Below are 17,054 nucleotides of genomic sequence, written 5' to 3' on the forward strand. Positions count from 1 at the left end.
GTTGCAAAAAAATTATTAATTCATCACTCAAGTATAACAATTATTTATTAGAAGGCTGAAGTCTCAAAAGTGAAAATAGTCTCAGCATTTTTAAGGGAATGTGAGCACTGATTTAAACCCTTCAAGATTCAAGGTAAAGATTGTTCTGGAATCATGTTTTCCATTCATCTAGGAGTCTCAGGACTAAAAGATAATCCAGGGCATAAGAAAGTATTATATTCAACTACAAAAACAGTGCAAGGCTAAGTGTGAGGCCAAAAAAGATCTCTAGAGGAAAAAAGAGTTAAGAGTTGACAGTTCTCTGTGGGTAAAGAAGGAACAGAATGTTAAATCAAGAGAGAAATGTTGGCTATACAAGGAGGGGGAAAAAAACAACAGGGAAAAAATCTGTCAGTGTAATTGGAAGACAAAGGGGTCCTTGCCTAAAAAAATAATGAGAAGTCATCAGTCTAATGTCAGGCTAGGAACCCTCCTACAACTAACTGGCTTCACTCATCAAGAAAAAGAGGCATCACGTTCTCTAATCCAGATGCGACTGCGGCTCCTCAACACAGCCCTAGAGTGAGTCACCGGCAGTGGAGGAGGCCACAACAAGGCGTGAGACTATCATTTGCAACCCTGGACTTCTTCCTGCTTTCTCTTTTGATTATTGGACTACAGTGAGGTGGAGATGTCCACCTTCCCTACTCATAAAAGGAACAAGAGAAAAACGTTCCTTATTCTCACACAGCAGAATGAAGGCCAAGAAAAGCCTGCACCCATAAACTCGGCTTTTCACTGCTGAGACGTGCCAAGCATTGTTTTCTCCCATCGTTCCCTTCGGGACCCACTATAAACTGGGTCTGGCCTTGACACTACTGTGAAGAAGCATGAGAAATCACCTGTGTTTTCAGTTATTTTGATGCAGAAAAGTCTTACTTCTGGTGGCAGCAGCCTTCCCCCTTTTGCCTATTCAGTTGACCAATTTTCTATTTCCATCCTAGAAAACAGTGCCTCTACCTTAGCATTCCCCAACCCTGCCATCATCTTCCTTGATCCCAACCACCGAGATCTCTGGGATGTAGCACAGCATGAAGTTTAGAGCAAAGATTCAAACTGATAATCCTGGCTCTTCCTCCTGACTAGCCATGAGACCAGGTTAAATGCATCTGAGCCTCAGTTTCCTCATCAGCAAAACAGGATATAACTACCTGCGAAGAGGTATGTTATTAAGAATAAAATGAGCCCTAGCCAGTTTGGCTCAGTGGATAGAGTGTCAGCCTGCAGACTGAAGGGCCCCAGGTTCAAGTCTATCAAGGGCTCAAACCTAGGTTGCAGGCTCCAAGCCCTGGTCAGGGCATGCGGAGGCAACCAATCAATATGTCTCTCTCACATTGGTGTTTCTCACCGTCTCTCCCTCTCCCTTCCAGTCTCTCTAAAAATCAATGGAAAAAAATATCTTCAGGGTGGAGAAACTAAGATGGTGGCATAGGTAAACACCGGAGTTTGCTGCCTCGAACACCCACTTCAAAAATACAACTAAAAGACGGAACGGACATCATCCAGACCCACAGGAAGGCTGGCTGAGTGGAAATTCTACAACTAGAAGGAAAGAGAAAAGCATACCGAGACTCAGAGGAGGTGCAGTGCGGAAGTAAAATACTAAGGTACAGAGGCGCACACGGAGCGGGCTGGCGGCTGAGGGCATGGATGTCGTTTTCAATCGGGAGGGAGTCTCAGGCTCTGAGCTCCAGTTCCGGGCAAGTCTCTAGGGACCCAGACTCATACGGGAGAAGCGGGACTGTCTGGCATCGGTCAGAACTCGAGGGCAGCTTTCTCTCGGAGGGGCTTGCAGCTATTGCTGGAACACTGAGAAGCAGGGCCTCTGAGAGCAGCCATAACCGCTAGCCCCGCCCTGTTGATCCCGTGGGACCCGCCCCGCCCAACCCCTGCACAGAGGCTTTTGCTGGATAGCCTAAGGCAGAGGCTAGATTAGCAACTCCCTAGATATTCAGGAGCCAGTGTACCCAGAGGTCAGAGTAGGACCATCCAGTTTGCAGCTCCATGGAACCATAAAGGACACACTCAGGGGGCAGACTCAGTGAGCACCAAAGCCCCATTGAAGCAAGTCTTGCCCCGGAGGGGTGTCTCCAGCACAGAAGTTCTCCCACTGCAGACACAGCTGATTCTCACAGCCAATTGGCCTGGAGGTCAATTCCTCCCAATGATACCTACAACAATCAAGGCTTAACTACAACAAGACTGTGCACAAAGACCACAAGGGGGTGCACCAAGAGTGTCCTCCTCAGGTAATTGGGGAGGCTGAACCACTGGGCCCTAGAGGACACTTAGCACAGAAAACCACTTTATCAACACGGGGAAGCATAAAAAATGCAGAGACCAAGAAAAAGGACACAAATGACAGAAATGGAGGAAAGGAAACTACTGGATATAGAATTCAAAACCACACTTTAAGGTTTTTCAAGAATTTCTAGAAACTGCCGATAAACTTAATGAGACCTACAAGAAATCTAATGAGACCCTCGAGGTTGTGATAAAGGACCAACTAGAAAGTAAGCAAACACTGACTGAAATAAAGAATATTATACAGGCTCCAAACAGCAGACTAGAGGATCGCAAGAATCACGTCAACGATTTGAAATACGAAGAAGCAAAAAACACTCAACCGGAAAAGCAAAATGAAAAAATAATCCAAAAATATGAAGATAGTGTAAGGAGCCTCTGGGACAGCTTCAAGTGTACCAACATCCGAATTATAGGGGTGCCAGAAGAAGAGAGAGAGCAAGATATTGAAAACCTATTTGAAGAAATAATGACAGAAAACTTCCCCTACCTGGTGAAAGAAATAGATTTACAAGTCCAGGAAGCGCAGAGAACCCCAAACAAAAGGAATCCAAAGAGGACCACACCAAGACACATCATAATTAAAATGTCAATAGCAAAAGACAAAGAGAGAATCTTAAAAGCAGCAAGAGCCGAAACCGGTTTGGCTCAGTGTATAGAGCGTCGACCTGCGACTGAAAGGTCCCAGGTTCGATTCCGGTCAAGGGCATGTACCTGGGTTGCGGGCTCATCCCCAATAGGAGATGTGCAGGAGGCAGCTGATCGATGTTTCTCTCTCATCGATGTTTCTAACTCTCTCTATCTCTCTCCCTTCCTCTCTGTAAAAAAAATCAATAAAATATATTTAAAAAAAAAAAAAAGCAGCAAGAGAAAGACAGTCGGTTACCTACAAGGGAGTACCCATACGACTGTCAGCTGATTTCTCAACAGAAACTTTGCAGGCCAGAAGGGAGTAGCAAGAAATATTCAAAGTGATGAATGCCAAGAACCTACAACCAAGATTACTTTATCCAGCAAAGCTATCATTCAGAATTGAAGGTCAGATAAAGAGCTTCACAGATAAGAAAAAGCTAAAGGAGTTCATCACCACCAAACCAGTATCATATGAAATGCTGAAAGGTATCCTTTAAGAAGAGGAAGAAGAAGAAAAAGGTAAAGATACAAATTATGAACAACAAATACACATCTATCAACAAGTGAATCTGAAAATCAAGTGAATAATCTGATGAACAGAATGAACTGGTGATTATAATAGAATCGGGGCATAGAAAGGGAGTGGACTGACTTTTCTCGGGGGGAAAGGGGTGAGGGGGATGCGGGAATAGACTGGACAAAAATCGTGCACCTATGGATGAGGACTGGGTGGGGAGTGAGGGAGGAGGGTGGGGTGGGAACTGGGTGGAGGGGAGTTATGGGGGGAAAAAGAGGAACAACTGTAATAATCTGAACAATAGAGATTTAATTAATCAAAAAAATATATCTTCGGGTGAGGATTTAAAAAAAAGAATATTACATGGAAAGGGCTTGGCACAAGTAAGTACCAGGGCTAAGCACACAATAATGGGATGTTAATATTGCCATTTTCTTTTCTTGAGTGACACTCCAACTCCTTTTTCCATCAACAAATATGTGTTGATTAGGTCCACATCCCATGCTATTCCCCTACCACTTAGTTGTTTACACAGAAAATTGCCTCTCCTGTCGTACTATAAGCAGCTAATAGTTGGTGACAGTGGAAAGGGGATGTTATAGCAGAGGCTAAGTAATCCAGGAATCTGAACACTGAATATGTCCATACAACAGGTCTTTCCTGAGGAGGCATTTTAAAAAGAATCATCAATTTTAAAAGGTTATACCACAGTGAAAAAAAACGGTGCAGCCACCAGGGTACAAATGACCAGTCGGGGTGTTATGGCTCCCACACCAACGAATAAACAGAGACACCATGCTCGTCTCACTGTTAATGCACCAGTTGTGATAGTTCTTGGTCATTTATAAGTTCTGAAAGGCAATAACTGTTTCGAAGCATTGATTAAAATTGTAACTAATGTCAATACCAACATTACAAAATGAAACTTTTTTAAAAAAATCACTGGGCTCTTAGAACTCCAAAATGATGGTCAATCCCAAACAGATCAAGTCCCAGACTGTTATGTAAACAACCTACCCTGTTGCTACACTGGGTAGCAACAAAAGGAAAACATCTTTTTGGGGAATGGCAGGAAAAAAAGGGAAACCAATATACCAAAGGAAGGTCTACAGCTTAAGAAAATATGGAGACCCACAAGGTCAGGAGAATAAATGCTGAAGTTCCATGTTGTGCACTTGGAATCTTTTTGGCAAGACAGCCTACCAGTGGCTCTTGTAGTGGATGCTGCAGTGGGTCACTCATATTGTCTCTCTGGGCCCACAACACTCATCCCCCCAGGATGCCCAGAATGCTGCCTGCTGCTGGCTCGCAGCTGAGTCCTTCTTAGGCATTGCCACTGGCCAAACAAGATGCTTCATCTAAGACTGCATCCCCTCCTGGAGGGTAGTCTACATCCAGTGACTCACCAATACCTACAATACACAAGCCTGGCCCCTAGACCTCTCAGAAAGGCCAACCCACTAGACCATTTACATGCAAATCTCCACCTCAGAGCCTGTTTCGAGAAAAAAATCTAACCTTTCTTTTCCAAAGCGAGAGACACAATCCATGATAGGCCTGTGTTCCACACATTCCCAAGGGTTCTTATGCACAATTCTGGTAACATTAGGTAACCTACTTCCCTCTCCTCTACTCGAGGAGACATAATGGAATATAGGTAAATCAGAGTGGCAGAATTATACCAAAATCACAAACAAAAAAATCTAGAGAAGCTTCAAGGTGAAGCAAATCATTCACTTTGTTATTATTAGTAACGTGTCACTTGGGAAACACCTTACTAAGGATTGAGTTATGAGCATGTTTGACCTTGTGGTTGAAAATGCAACTCTTTATAGGAACCATAATTTGACAAGAAACCAGAGCCACATCCTGGACAGAGGCTGTAGCCCTGTAACCACCTACACCCTAACAGCTGCAGCATAATGTCTTAAGCTCTGGCTTTGATACTTCCCACAGTTCATAAATATAAGCAAAGAATGTTATTTGCTACTAATGTGCAGAGAAATACTCTGTAAACTAAAAGGTACTATCAGACTTCCACCTAGGCTATTCTGAAGCACACAGCCATCTAAAAAGTTATGGAACACATCAATTAAGTCTATATCTATACTGACTTAAAAACATGGAAATGGATAAATTGGCATTTAAGAAAAAATATATTCCAAGAAGGAAGAGATTAAAGGCCCTGAAAATATTAATATAGGGCCCAATTTATGATACAGAAGAGCAATAAATTCAAAATATTAACATTCTTTCAAATTTAAAGAAAAACATCTTTTTGGTAACACACAATCTGGCTTTTAATTAGTTAATGGCTCAGATATTGATTCTCTACCTCTATTGATGACTCTTCTCCTGTATTACTCATCAAAACTATCTGTGGCATTAAAAAAATGCCCACGGTCTCTCAGACCTACTGCCGCCAATTTCCAAGGGTGGACTCAAGCATCTCTTCCTCAGGGAGCCTCGTGCACACTAAAAGTTGAGAACCACAATCCTAAATTATAGACAGATATAAAAATCAATACTTTCTCAACCAAGCCAAAAAAAAAAAAAAAGAACCACACAGAGGGGTCAAGTTACTTTGTTAATTCAAAGTCAGTGAATACTAGATTTTCCCAAAGTCTACTGGACTTACTCCAAAAATGCTAAGAGAAATTGCAAATGGATCCATCCCCAGGGAGGCTGATTTGTACTCCTATGTGCTAATGTAAGACTAATTCTGTAAATGGATTGGTTTTGTGCCTTACTGCTAGAAATTCAATCTGTCTTCTCTTGTTTAGTAGAAGAAGGGATAATTACTAAGAGCCAAATCAGTAAAAAGTGAAGAAACGGACTTCAGTTTTGTTCCCAATGTATATCTCCAGGGCAAACAGAACACTAAAGCTCTCTCTAGGTGGTGTTTTAAGAAACTGAGACAAGCAACTGGAGTTCAAACAATAGATATGTAATAACATTTCTGCTAAATCTGTGACTGAAAGGAGACTGTTTTCTAAAGGAATTTATCTCAACTTTCCACAAACTGCAAAAGCTGAGTGGAGAAGACCCACACGATCTCAATCAGGAGTGGATGAGTTCCAGTTTCACCTGTGTCTCCTTTAAAGAAAAAAAAATTGGGTTGGGGGGGGGGGGGCTGAAACACTGTCAAGATAAATAGGCATTCATTTATTTACATCCCAAATTTGTCTCAAAATTCGTGTTTTCTTACACAAAGCAGGAGCTTCTGAGCAATGACATTAACAGAATTTTTTTCTTTTTTCTATACTTCTGAATGTTATCGTTAATTACCTAGTTATTAATATTCATAGGAAGAGAGCAAACGGAAGGTCAGACACTGTAAGCATGGTCAGCTGGGCAGCTTCAGGAAGCTGCAGCTTTGGGCCCCACAAGGAACCATGGGCCCATTCCCTGCAAATCACTGGGGAAAGGGATCAAAGGGGAAGATGGGCACACGTCAGTGAAGTCGTGAAGTCGGGGGATGTAGGGAAGGTGCTTGCCTGTAAGTCTAACCTGGAAAAAGAGAACTGGCTGGCGGCAGAGCCACTGCAAGCGCCCGAAATCCTGAAGGGGTAGGTGATCAAGCTCCTGGTTATAAGCCCGAGACAAAGAGTTCTCGCTCTCTTGCCCCCTTGCCCTCCTTCGCACTCTCTTGCTTGTTGGCTCCTGTGCTTCTGTTTCTTGCTTGCTCCCTGACCCACACTCATCCGGGGCTAGCCCACCATGTGGCCTTAACCCCTAGAGTGCCGGGGAGCACGATCGCGCTCCTCCTGTCTTTCACCAAAAGTGCTATCAAAGCTTCGAAATGGCGTCCAGTTCTAAGTCTGCTTTTATTAGTGATGATGATATTGCTAAATATGTCAATGTAGTAAAGGTTTCCTTAAGTTTTTGAATATGTAACTTCATTTACTTGCGATTCATAATTTTTTTCCTAAACTGCTGTAAAATCAGCAAAAATGCCTTGGCAATTTTAGCATAGTTCCTAGGATATTGATTGGCACTCAAAGGGTTAAGCAGCTGCAGGCCCCATAGCCATGCAGACCCCACATGCAATGGACTACAACTGGGAACACAGCTAAACTAGCCGGATGCTGCACTGGACGGTGCCTTCGTATGGAGCAGAGACTCTGGGCAGTGGCCTTAATTCTAGCTTCGCTGAAGACAAGACGGGACTTTTCCATGGCGGGACAGAGGGAGATGGGACCTTGGGAACCCAGAGTTTAATTCCATGCAAATAAATATCACTCAAGTCAGGATCCTAACCTCTCCAACCATATTCCTACCAACAGGATGCGCTACATAATTTGTGGAAACCATTGTGAAACAAAAATGTGGGGCCCCTTGTTTAAAATGATAAAAATTTCACGCATTAAACAAGCACAGACCCCTTCTGACCCTGGAGCCCTCTGTGATCACACAGGTTGCACAGGCCCATGAAGCCAGCGTGGCCACCAGAGAACCTTGGCACTTACTGTTCTATGCCTAGAATCCCTTTCCCAGATCTCTGAATGCTTGCTCTCTCCTCTTCCGTGAAATGCTATAACTATTTAAAATTACAGCTCTTCCCAAACACATACACACTGTATCCTTTCTACCTGCTTAATTTTTCTCCAGACCATTTAATACCTGACAATTATTTGTTCATTCTGTCTTCAACTCTACAATGTAAGCTCTATAAGGGTACAGATCCCCACCCCCACCCCCACCCTGTTTACTGTTGTATTCTCAGTACCCACAGGGAGCGCCTGGTACTAAGAAGCCACTTAGTGAATATTTATGGAATAAATGAATGAAGCCCCAACTGCTTTACTGCTTTAAGCAGCAGAAGCTTTCAAGAAAGAGATGACCTAAGTTACAAGTTGTTCTAGGATCTAGAGTCTATTTCAAAATGTGCCTCAGTAGCCCTAGCTGGTTTTGCATCGGCCTGCAGACTGAAGGGTACTGGGTTCGATTCCAGTCAAGGACACATGCCTGGGTCGTGGGCTCAATCTCCAGTAGGAGGTGTGCAGGAGGCAGCCAATCAATGATTCTTTCTCATCATTTATGTTTCTATCTCTCTCTCCCTCTCCCTTCTCCTCTGAAATCAATAAAAATATATATATATGAAAAAGAAAAAAAAATGTGCCTCAGTAGAAACACCTGCTCATAGAAGGAAAAAAAAAAAAAAAAGAATGGCATTTACCACAGAACCTTTTAGTTGAGGGAAAGGGAGAAGGAAGAGAACTGTGGGCTAGAAGGATCAGGGAAAAGTTCATACAGGCGAGAGAATTCAAGTTGAGCCTTAAACGGAAGGCAAAGAATAGCAAAGAGGAAGGAAAATCTTCCCTGGTACAATTCACGAGTTTACATTTGATTCCATTTGTCTTCTCATTTCACACTAGGAAGTTTCCTTGTTTCTAATTTAAAAACAGAAGTTAAGTCATCCAATTGATTTGTTGAAAACACAGATGTAGGCTGATGATGAATTAAATATTGGCATAGTGAGCAATAAATATTGGCCAGTAGTATTAAATTTTTATCAGGCCAGAAAACCTAAATCTTATCTTTTTTTTTTTTTTTTTAAATATATTTTATTGATTTTTGACAGAGAGGAAGGGAGAGAGACAGAGAGCTAGAAACATCGACGAGAGAGAAACATCGGTCAGCTGCCTCCTGCACATCTCCCACCGGGGATGTGCCCGCAACCCAGGTACATGCCCTTGACCGGAATCGAACCCGGGACCCTTCGGTCCGCAGGCCGACGCTCTATCCACCGAGCCAAACCGGTTTCGGCACCTAAATCTTATCTTGAAGAATGCTTTGAATGTTCCCAAGACCCATAGAGCCTCTTTATAAGGTTGCTATAGGAAGCAGTTCTTTTTTTTTTTTTTTTTAATTTTGATGCTATCTTCTTTTATTTTTTTAAATATATTTTTTATTAATTTTTTACAGAGAGGAAGGGAGAGGGATAGAGAGTTAGAAACATCAATGAGAGAGAAACATCAATCAGCTGTCTCCTGCACACCCCCTACTGGGGATGTGCCCGCAACCAAGGTACATGCCCTTGACTGGAATCGAACCTGGGACCCTTCAGTCCACAGGCCGACGCTCTATCCACTGAGCCAAACTGGTCAGGGCAGGAAGCAGCAGTTCTTATTTCAACTCAACAAATGCAGATGTCCGTACTGCACTACGTGCCACAGGTAGAAAGAAATACAAGAGTAAGACAACAGACCCTGCCCTCAAGGGATTCCCAATCCAAGAGGCAGGGAACCAGGGGTTTAAGGTGATAACTCTTAGCCAAGAGGAAGTGAAATGAACACTTCTATAATACTAATGATAACAGCAGCACCAGAATAAATGTACTGGCTGCTTACTGTACACCGGGCTTGGTGCTACGAATGTCCCATGTCTTATTCATTACCTCGGTACAAGATAGTTATGTACTAGCATCATCCTCATAAGCAGAAGAAGCTCACTTGCCCAAGGTCAAACAGCTAGTCAGCAGCAGAGGCTGAATTTGAATTCATGTCTGCCTGACTCTAGAGCCCAGACTGCATCTAGAGCCCAGAGTTATCCTGCATCCATTAATGTCATCCTTTTAGTTAAAAGAAGCAAGACTGGGCTTCTGAGGTCAGGAAGTATCTATTCTGTTTAGTACCAATTCCCCAGCACCCAGCTGATCGATACATGTCTGCTGGATGAACAGAGAACACATGCATTCCCATACTCTAGTACTGCTTCAAACACCCAGTTAACGTGGGCATCTCTTGTATCCACTGCCCATTACCCATTCCCTCTTCGCTTCTTTCAGGAAATCACCCCACTCTCACTCTTGGTCAATCAACATGGTTTAGATGGGGCTGACCCCACCCTTATATTCAGGAACAGGCGGTGAGTACAAGCCTGGCCAATTTGAACCAGTGATTGGCTCAAGGATGGACACATGACCTGATATGGACCCATAAGAACTAAAGTTCATGATTTGCTGCATAAAACCATATGCTCTCTTTCCCCTGGGTTGCTAACCTGACAACATAAGACTGCAGTTGCTGGTAGCCATTTTATCCCGAAGAGAGAAAAGCCAGCCTTTGAATAAAGCCAATAAAAGGAGAGCAGGACCAAGAGATGGAGATATCCCTGGTTACATTATCTAAGCACCCAGAACAAGCACCGCCACCTGGAATTTGCAGTTACATGAATCAACAGATTCTGGTTTGGGGTTTTAAGTCTCTGTGAATTGGGTGCTGGTTGCTTACAGGCCAGAGTCCAGATACATCACCTAAATAAAAATGGGACCAAGCAACTGGAAATCACAGCCACAGTGAACGAAGCACGCAGCACCTTATCATCAGACTCCCGTGGCTTCACTACCTCCCAGAAGCCCGAGTTAATGGAGAGAGGACGATGAAGACGAAAGAGAAAGTGAGTACGGCATGCATCATTTCTGTCACTAGTTTAGCCATATACCAAGAAGACAACTTAGGTGTTCCCAACTCGCACCCAAAACGAGATGGCTTCTAAGAGCTATTTTGAAAAGCTTCACAAGAGAAGACAAGGCTCAAGGAGAATCATTTTTAAGTTTTCATGTCAGCTGTGCTTGTCCATCAAAGATCTGACCCTAAAAAAAAGATCTGTCCCTTACCCAGCCCGATGAATCTCTGAAGCAGTACTGCCCATTTACCCAGCCAAAGGCAACTCAACTCCTGACTGCTAACCTAGTAGTTGTTCCCACTCTAGTGATAACAGTAAGGCTTGAGGTGAAAGAGACTGCACCACAAATGCACGAGAATGCATCGATATAGCAGAGTGCACCAAAAGCTGGGGGAAAGGGAGGGAGGTGTGCTATGAGATGGTATCAGATTTTTATTTGCCTTTCATGTCAAGTGGATTGGCCTGTGAGTTTCTGGGGAGTTCCCAAATAAAAATAAATCGTCCTTCTCAGGAGTTACCTGTGAATCAAGCAAAGATTCTTGAGAAGACACAAGGCAAAGACCACAGGCTCGTGACCTGAGGCATGTCTATCTACCCCACAGACAGCTTTTGTTGCACCTGCAGTGTTAGTGCTTAAACTGTTAATTTTAAATTAGTTATGAGCAATTAAAAATGGGGAGTTTGTGGTACACTGTTGGATTAATGACCCCTACTCTGTTCATGCCCCCTATTTGCAGGCATTTGGGTTAACTCTACACTGACTCCAGGCCCAGAGTTATCCTGCATCCATTAATGTCATCCTTTTAGTTAAAAGAAGCAAGACTAGGCTTCTGAGGTCAGGAAGTATCTATTCCAGCGGTCCTCAAACTTTTTAAACAGGGGGCCAGTTCACTGTCCCTCAGACATTCCACACATGCGCACTGCGGGCCCGGGATGAGTCGGCTGCTAAGCAGGACAAGCAGCGGCGGCAAAAACACCCGGTGGGCCGCATGTGACCCGTGGGCCATAGTTTGAGGACCTCTGATCTATTCTGCTTACTGCCAATTCCCCAGCACCCAGCTGATCGATACATGTATGCTGGATGGCTCGCTCTGGCCAGTGTGGCGATAACAAACATGACCGAGGCGGGGACTTCAAAAGCACTGGGGCTTGCCGGCCTCCGGCTCTCATAACTATGAAAAGGCCCACCAGGGCTAACCCGCTGAATGATGCAACACATACCGCACACACACACACAGAGCCCACCACTAGCAAAGTGAGCAGATCACCTCAGACCTGAGTGAGCCCATCCCTGCCCAGCCCCTGCCACTCTGCAACATGGTGAGCTCAGCAGTGTTAAGCCAAAGTTTGGGGTGTTTTTTGTGCAGCAAAAACAGACAGAGTCCACATTAAAGTACATATTCCTAATTTAAAAACAAAAATCTGAAGACTGCAACACTGGGCCCAAATTCCTACATGGCAACAATTAGTTGACCTGGGCAGTGGCTCCACCTTTACCCAAGCCACAGCATGAATTTCCCAGTTTGTCACTATTATCTTACCCATGTTGAGGTCAAGTTGTGTAGTCTCGGTTAGGTGTTGTTATATGACGTCAAAGACATACATGAAATACTATGGTCCACATACTTGAGTTACCTTCACGAGTGAGAAAACCAGCACAATCACTCTGGAGAACTGTTGGTCAATATCTACTAACGCAGAACATATGCATCCTTCGTGACCCGGGAGTTCCACAACCAGGGGTAAAGCCAAGAAAAGGAGTATACATCCCAAAAGATGTAGAAATGTTCCCAGCAGCACTATTCCTGAGTCTCAAACTGGCCACTAACGAACTAGTTAGCATCAACAGTAGAATAAAGTGTGGCATCTCCACAGGGATAAATCCCATACACGATGCTGAGCATGAGAACCCGGACACAAGAGCATACGTGCTGCAGGATTCTACTTCTAGTTCAAAAACAGACAAAACTGAAAGCAGGTGTTAGGAGTCGCGTGGTGGTGACCCTTGGGTACACGCCTCGTTGTGCAAGAGCACAGATGGGGTTCTGACAAGCTGGTAATACTGTTCTGCAATCTGGGTGCTGTTTGCATGGATATATACTCTTGGAAATTCACCAAGCTGTACATTTATGATCCGTACACGTCGATAAAGGGTTTGATTAAAAAAAAACACAAAACTTTAAAAAGTGGAACAAGAAGACCAAAAGGATGACCACACTTCAAGAAAAATGATTAAGTATTTTCCTTGAGGGATATCAGAAAGACAAACTCTACAGTACAATATGTAATGTGATAAAAAGAATGACCGCCATTATGAAACAAATCATCACAGAAGTATGGCTGGAATCTGGGAAAGATGCCTAACAAACCACCATCTGATGAATGAGGGGGAAAGGGCCCAATCAGCAACACCTAGACCACTTTATTCATCTGTATTACCTACCAGTCGGATCTCTGTGGGCTTTGAGGCTTACGACCAATGAATTACAAATCAAAGCCTTTTCTATAAAGGTTACCATCATTTCTCAGACTTAAAATATTGGGTTTACTGCCCCTTTAAAAAAATCAATTACCATATCACATGATCTCACTCATTTGTGGAAATTAATGAACATAAACTGATGAACAAAAATAGAACCAGAGACATAGAAGCATCGAACAGACTGTACAACCTATGAGGGAAGGCGGGGGGTGAGGGGGTAAGAGATCAACCAAAGGTCTTGTATGCATGCATGTGAGCAAAACGAATGGACACAGGCAGTAGGGGGGTGAGGGCTTGTGCTTGGCAGAGGGGGTGGCAGGGGAGGTCAATGGGGGGGAAAAGGAGACTCATACTTTAAACAATAAAAAATTTTTTAAAAATCAATTACCTTCCTCATGCTCATCTGCCAAATGGGGCTAACAATGGCCACTGGAGAGGGTTATTGGGAGAACTGAAGAAGATAATGAGGTCTCTATACCTTTGAGACAGTACCAAGGAGACAGCATCTAAGCACCAACAACGAATTATTACTTTATTTATAGCAGTGTTACTGATGATTGCAAAATACTGAAAATAAAATTAGAGGTACCCCAAAGGCTGGCGGCTGCTCACCGTAGTGCACTACACTGTAGAGGCTCGCAGGACCCACTGTGGTGGTTCTGAAGGGAGCAGAGATCACACACTGGCTCCAGGGCAGGCTTTCACCCACTACCTATGAAACTTAGCTTCTGATGTGCCCGTGCATCCTCCAGTAGGCAAGCCCCTCCCATTTCTAGAATACTTCACTTAGGACTCCACTGTTTTTGGTATCAATGCCTAGCCCTCACTAGTGTTAGGGCCGAAAAGCCTTGAGAATCCAGACCTCAAACCAAAGGAAGTTGTATGTCAGAGAATCTCTCAAAGCTTGCCTGATCATTCCAACAGCCGATTTCTGGGCCCCTTCTCTGGACACTGAGAGGCAGCAGGTCTGGGGAGGGGCCAGAACCCAGATTTTATTTTTTTAATCTTTATTGTTGAAAGTATTACATATGTCCCTTTTCCTCCCATTGACCCTTTCTAGCCCACTGCCGCCCCCATCCCAGGCCTTCACCACCATATTATCTGTGTGCATGGGTTATGCATACATGCACACAGGTTCTTTGGTTGATCTCTTCCCACCCCCACCTTCCCTCTGAGAATGGACAGTCTGCAGAACCCAGACTCTAGTAAAGCCGAAGGTGATTCTTGTACCAAGTCAAGTTTGGGAAACTCTCACCTGGTGAAATGCAGAGCCCAACAGACCTGCACCTGACTGCAATCCCTAGAATTTACCAGCTGGGTATGCCTGGGCCAAGTGCAGGAAAACCTCCTGAGTTCCTGTCATTTTAAAAGACTAACTCTGCCTACCTCCCAGGATTGTGCAGCCTGAAGACACTGTCACAGTCAGCCGGGAGGACAAAGTGTGCCTTGGTCCCAGTAATCCGCTTTCCAGTTTATTTCTGCTTCCATGGGCTGCTCTTGCCTCAGTCTACAAATCTATGTACAGTGGGGCCTTGACTTACGAGTTTAATTTGTTCCGTGATGGAGCTCATAACTCAAATTACTCGTATGTCAAATCAAAAGTGAACGAGTGAGACGCATGATGCTGGGCTGATGTTGTGGCGTTCACTGTGACGTTCGCTGCGCCAACTAGCGGTGGGGTATCTGAAGCTGGCTGGTAACCCGAATTTTAGCTCACAACTCAAAGCAAAAAATCGGCCGAGAGACGGCTCATATCTTGAAAAACTCGTTAGTTGGGACACTCGTAAGTCAAGGCCCCACTGTACTTCCATGGAGAGAACTGCTGCACAGACCTGGACTGACCTGAGCACCTTATCAGGGGCTAAGCCACTTTCCCAAGGCACTGATTTTCTTTCTGTAACTGTCAGATTTCGGTGACGACCCATTTTCTACAGGAGCAGGTATGATGCCAGCATGCATTTCCGTATGTGCCGGGACTGTCGCATTAAATGAGAAGGTTAATAACATACACAAAGAAGGTTACTTCTAGCCTTAGCGATAAAGCAGAGCACAGGACCAGACACCTGGTGAAAACTCACAGCTACTAACAGTATTTGAATATAACTACGTAACACGTTAAACATTAAGCCATCATTCATCAAATCCACTTGCCAATAACAGGACCACTGCCAATGGGAAGCTGCAGAGCCTTTCTTTAAAAGAAGCATTAAAGACCTGCTGTCTTGTTCTCTTAACCGTGGATATGTTTCAGGTGATCCTGTTTATCCCAACTCTGTGAAGGGGGCTTTTTTTTGGGGGGGTGGGGGTGGGGGAGAAGGGGATGTAAGGATCCCCATCTTCCTCCAGTTTCACAGACAGATCCATGCCCAACAAAATGATAAAAGCCTCCGTACTAACGATAGTCCCCGCAGGATTCTTCCTTTTTCCTGCTTTCATTATTGTCCAAGTAATAGATGTGCAGTTAGAAAAGCTCGAACAGTGCAAACAGCATGTAGAGACCAGTCAAAAGCCCCGCCTCTCCCTGTCCTGGTCCTCTTCCCTACAGGCGGCCGTGTTAGAAGTTTAGGGATCCCTCTAAAGCAGGGTGTCTCGGTCTTAGCTTTACTGACATTTTGGGCCAGATACTGCGGGGCGGGAGGGCTGTTCTGTGCGGTGTAGGATGCTCGTGAGCATCCCTGGCCTCTGCCCGCAGCAACGCCCCTCCATACTCCCGTCTGGCATCCAAAACTGTCCGCAAACACGGCCAAATGGGGGACCAAGTCGCCCCAGTTGGGAGCCAGTGCTTCCGGAGACACTCTATGCACGCACGGAGGCGTGTGCAACCTTACTCGTGTTTCTCCCCACACTGGGGACACACGGAGTTACTTTCCAACACTCTGGGGGGGTGCACCGGGGGGGGGGGGGGGGGGGCCGGGGCTGGCCTCGCCAGGAGGCGGCGGCCACTCACCAGGTCTCGGATGAGCTGGTCCACCAGCTGCTCCGCGCCCCCGGCCGCGTCACGGGCTGGGGGGGAGCGGGAACGGCTCGCCGCGTCCGGCCTCTCGGCCCTGGTCGCCCGCGCCGCCGGGGGCCGGCTCGCGCCCTCCAGCAGCCCCTGCGCCAGCGCCAGGTACCCCGAGGCCTGCTCGCCGCGCCCGGGGGCCACCTCGGGCCGCCGCGGCCGCCGCTCGGCAGCCTCGGGCCGCCGCCGCTTCCTCAGCGCCTGGGCCTGCGCCAGCTCCTCCTGCCAGCGCCGGCGGAACTCGTCCAGGCCGTGGTTGTCCATGGCCCGCGCCGCCGGCCCTCCGTGTCGTCCTCCGCCGTGCCGGGTGCCACGGGACAGTCCCTCCGCCGGAAGTGTCCGCCGCGGCCGGAAACCGCAGCCGGCTGCACGCGGGTTCCGGGTGGGCGGCCCCGCCCCCGCCGCGCCCCTCACGCCGTCACCTGCATCAGGGGCTTGCGGCGCCCCAGGCCGAGGTCAGTGCCGTGAACTTGATGCTTGTCGACTTTCCCGCTTGTGGCTTCCGCCAAGCGCAGACTTTGCGTCAAGCACTGTTTCTTCATTCAGACATCCATCGGGCAGCTATTATATGCCAGGCGCTAAGAATTCAGCATTTAAATCTGCTCCTCCAACCCTTACCCCCCCAAAAAAAATCCCTCCCATCTTGGGGTTTGCATTCAAGGGGGTGG

The 17,054-nt window shown here is 45.7% G+C and overlaps 1 protein-coding gene across 1 annotated transcript in view; it reads right to left on the reverse strand.

Annotated features, from left to right (window-relative positions):
* FBXW8 (F-box and WD repeat domain containing 8) overlaps positions 1 to 16,650 on the reverse strand; it is a gene marked incomplete at its 5' end in the record, with an annotated part of 113,557 nt that extends 96,907 nt beyond the window's left edge. Inside the window, one exon of the mRNA XM_081113357.1 lies at positions 16,333 to 16,650. Within this exon, the coding sequence (XP_080969483.1) occupies positions 16,333 to 16,650 (318 nt within the window). The remainder of the gene's footprint in view (positions 1 to 16,332) is intronic.
* Positions 16,651 to 17,054: the final 404 nt, after the last annotated feature.

This window comes from Myotis nattereri (assembly GCF_964212035.1).
Source record: "Myotis nattereri genome assembly, chromosome: 19".
Lineage (NCBI taxonomy): Eukaryota > Metazoa > Chordata > Mammalia > Chiroptera > Vespertilionidae > Myotis > Myotis nattereri.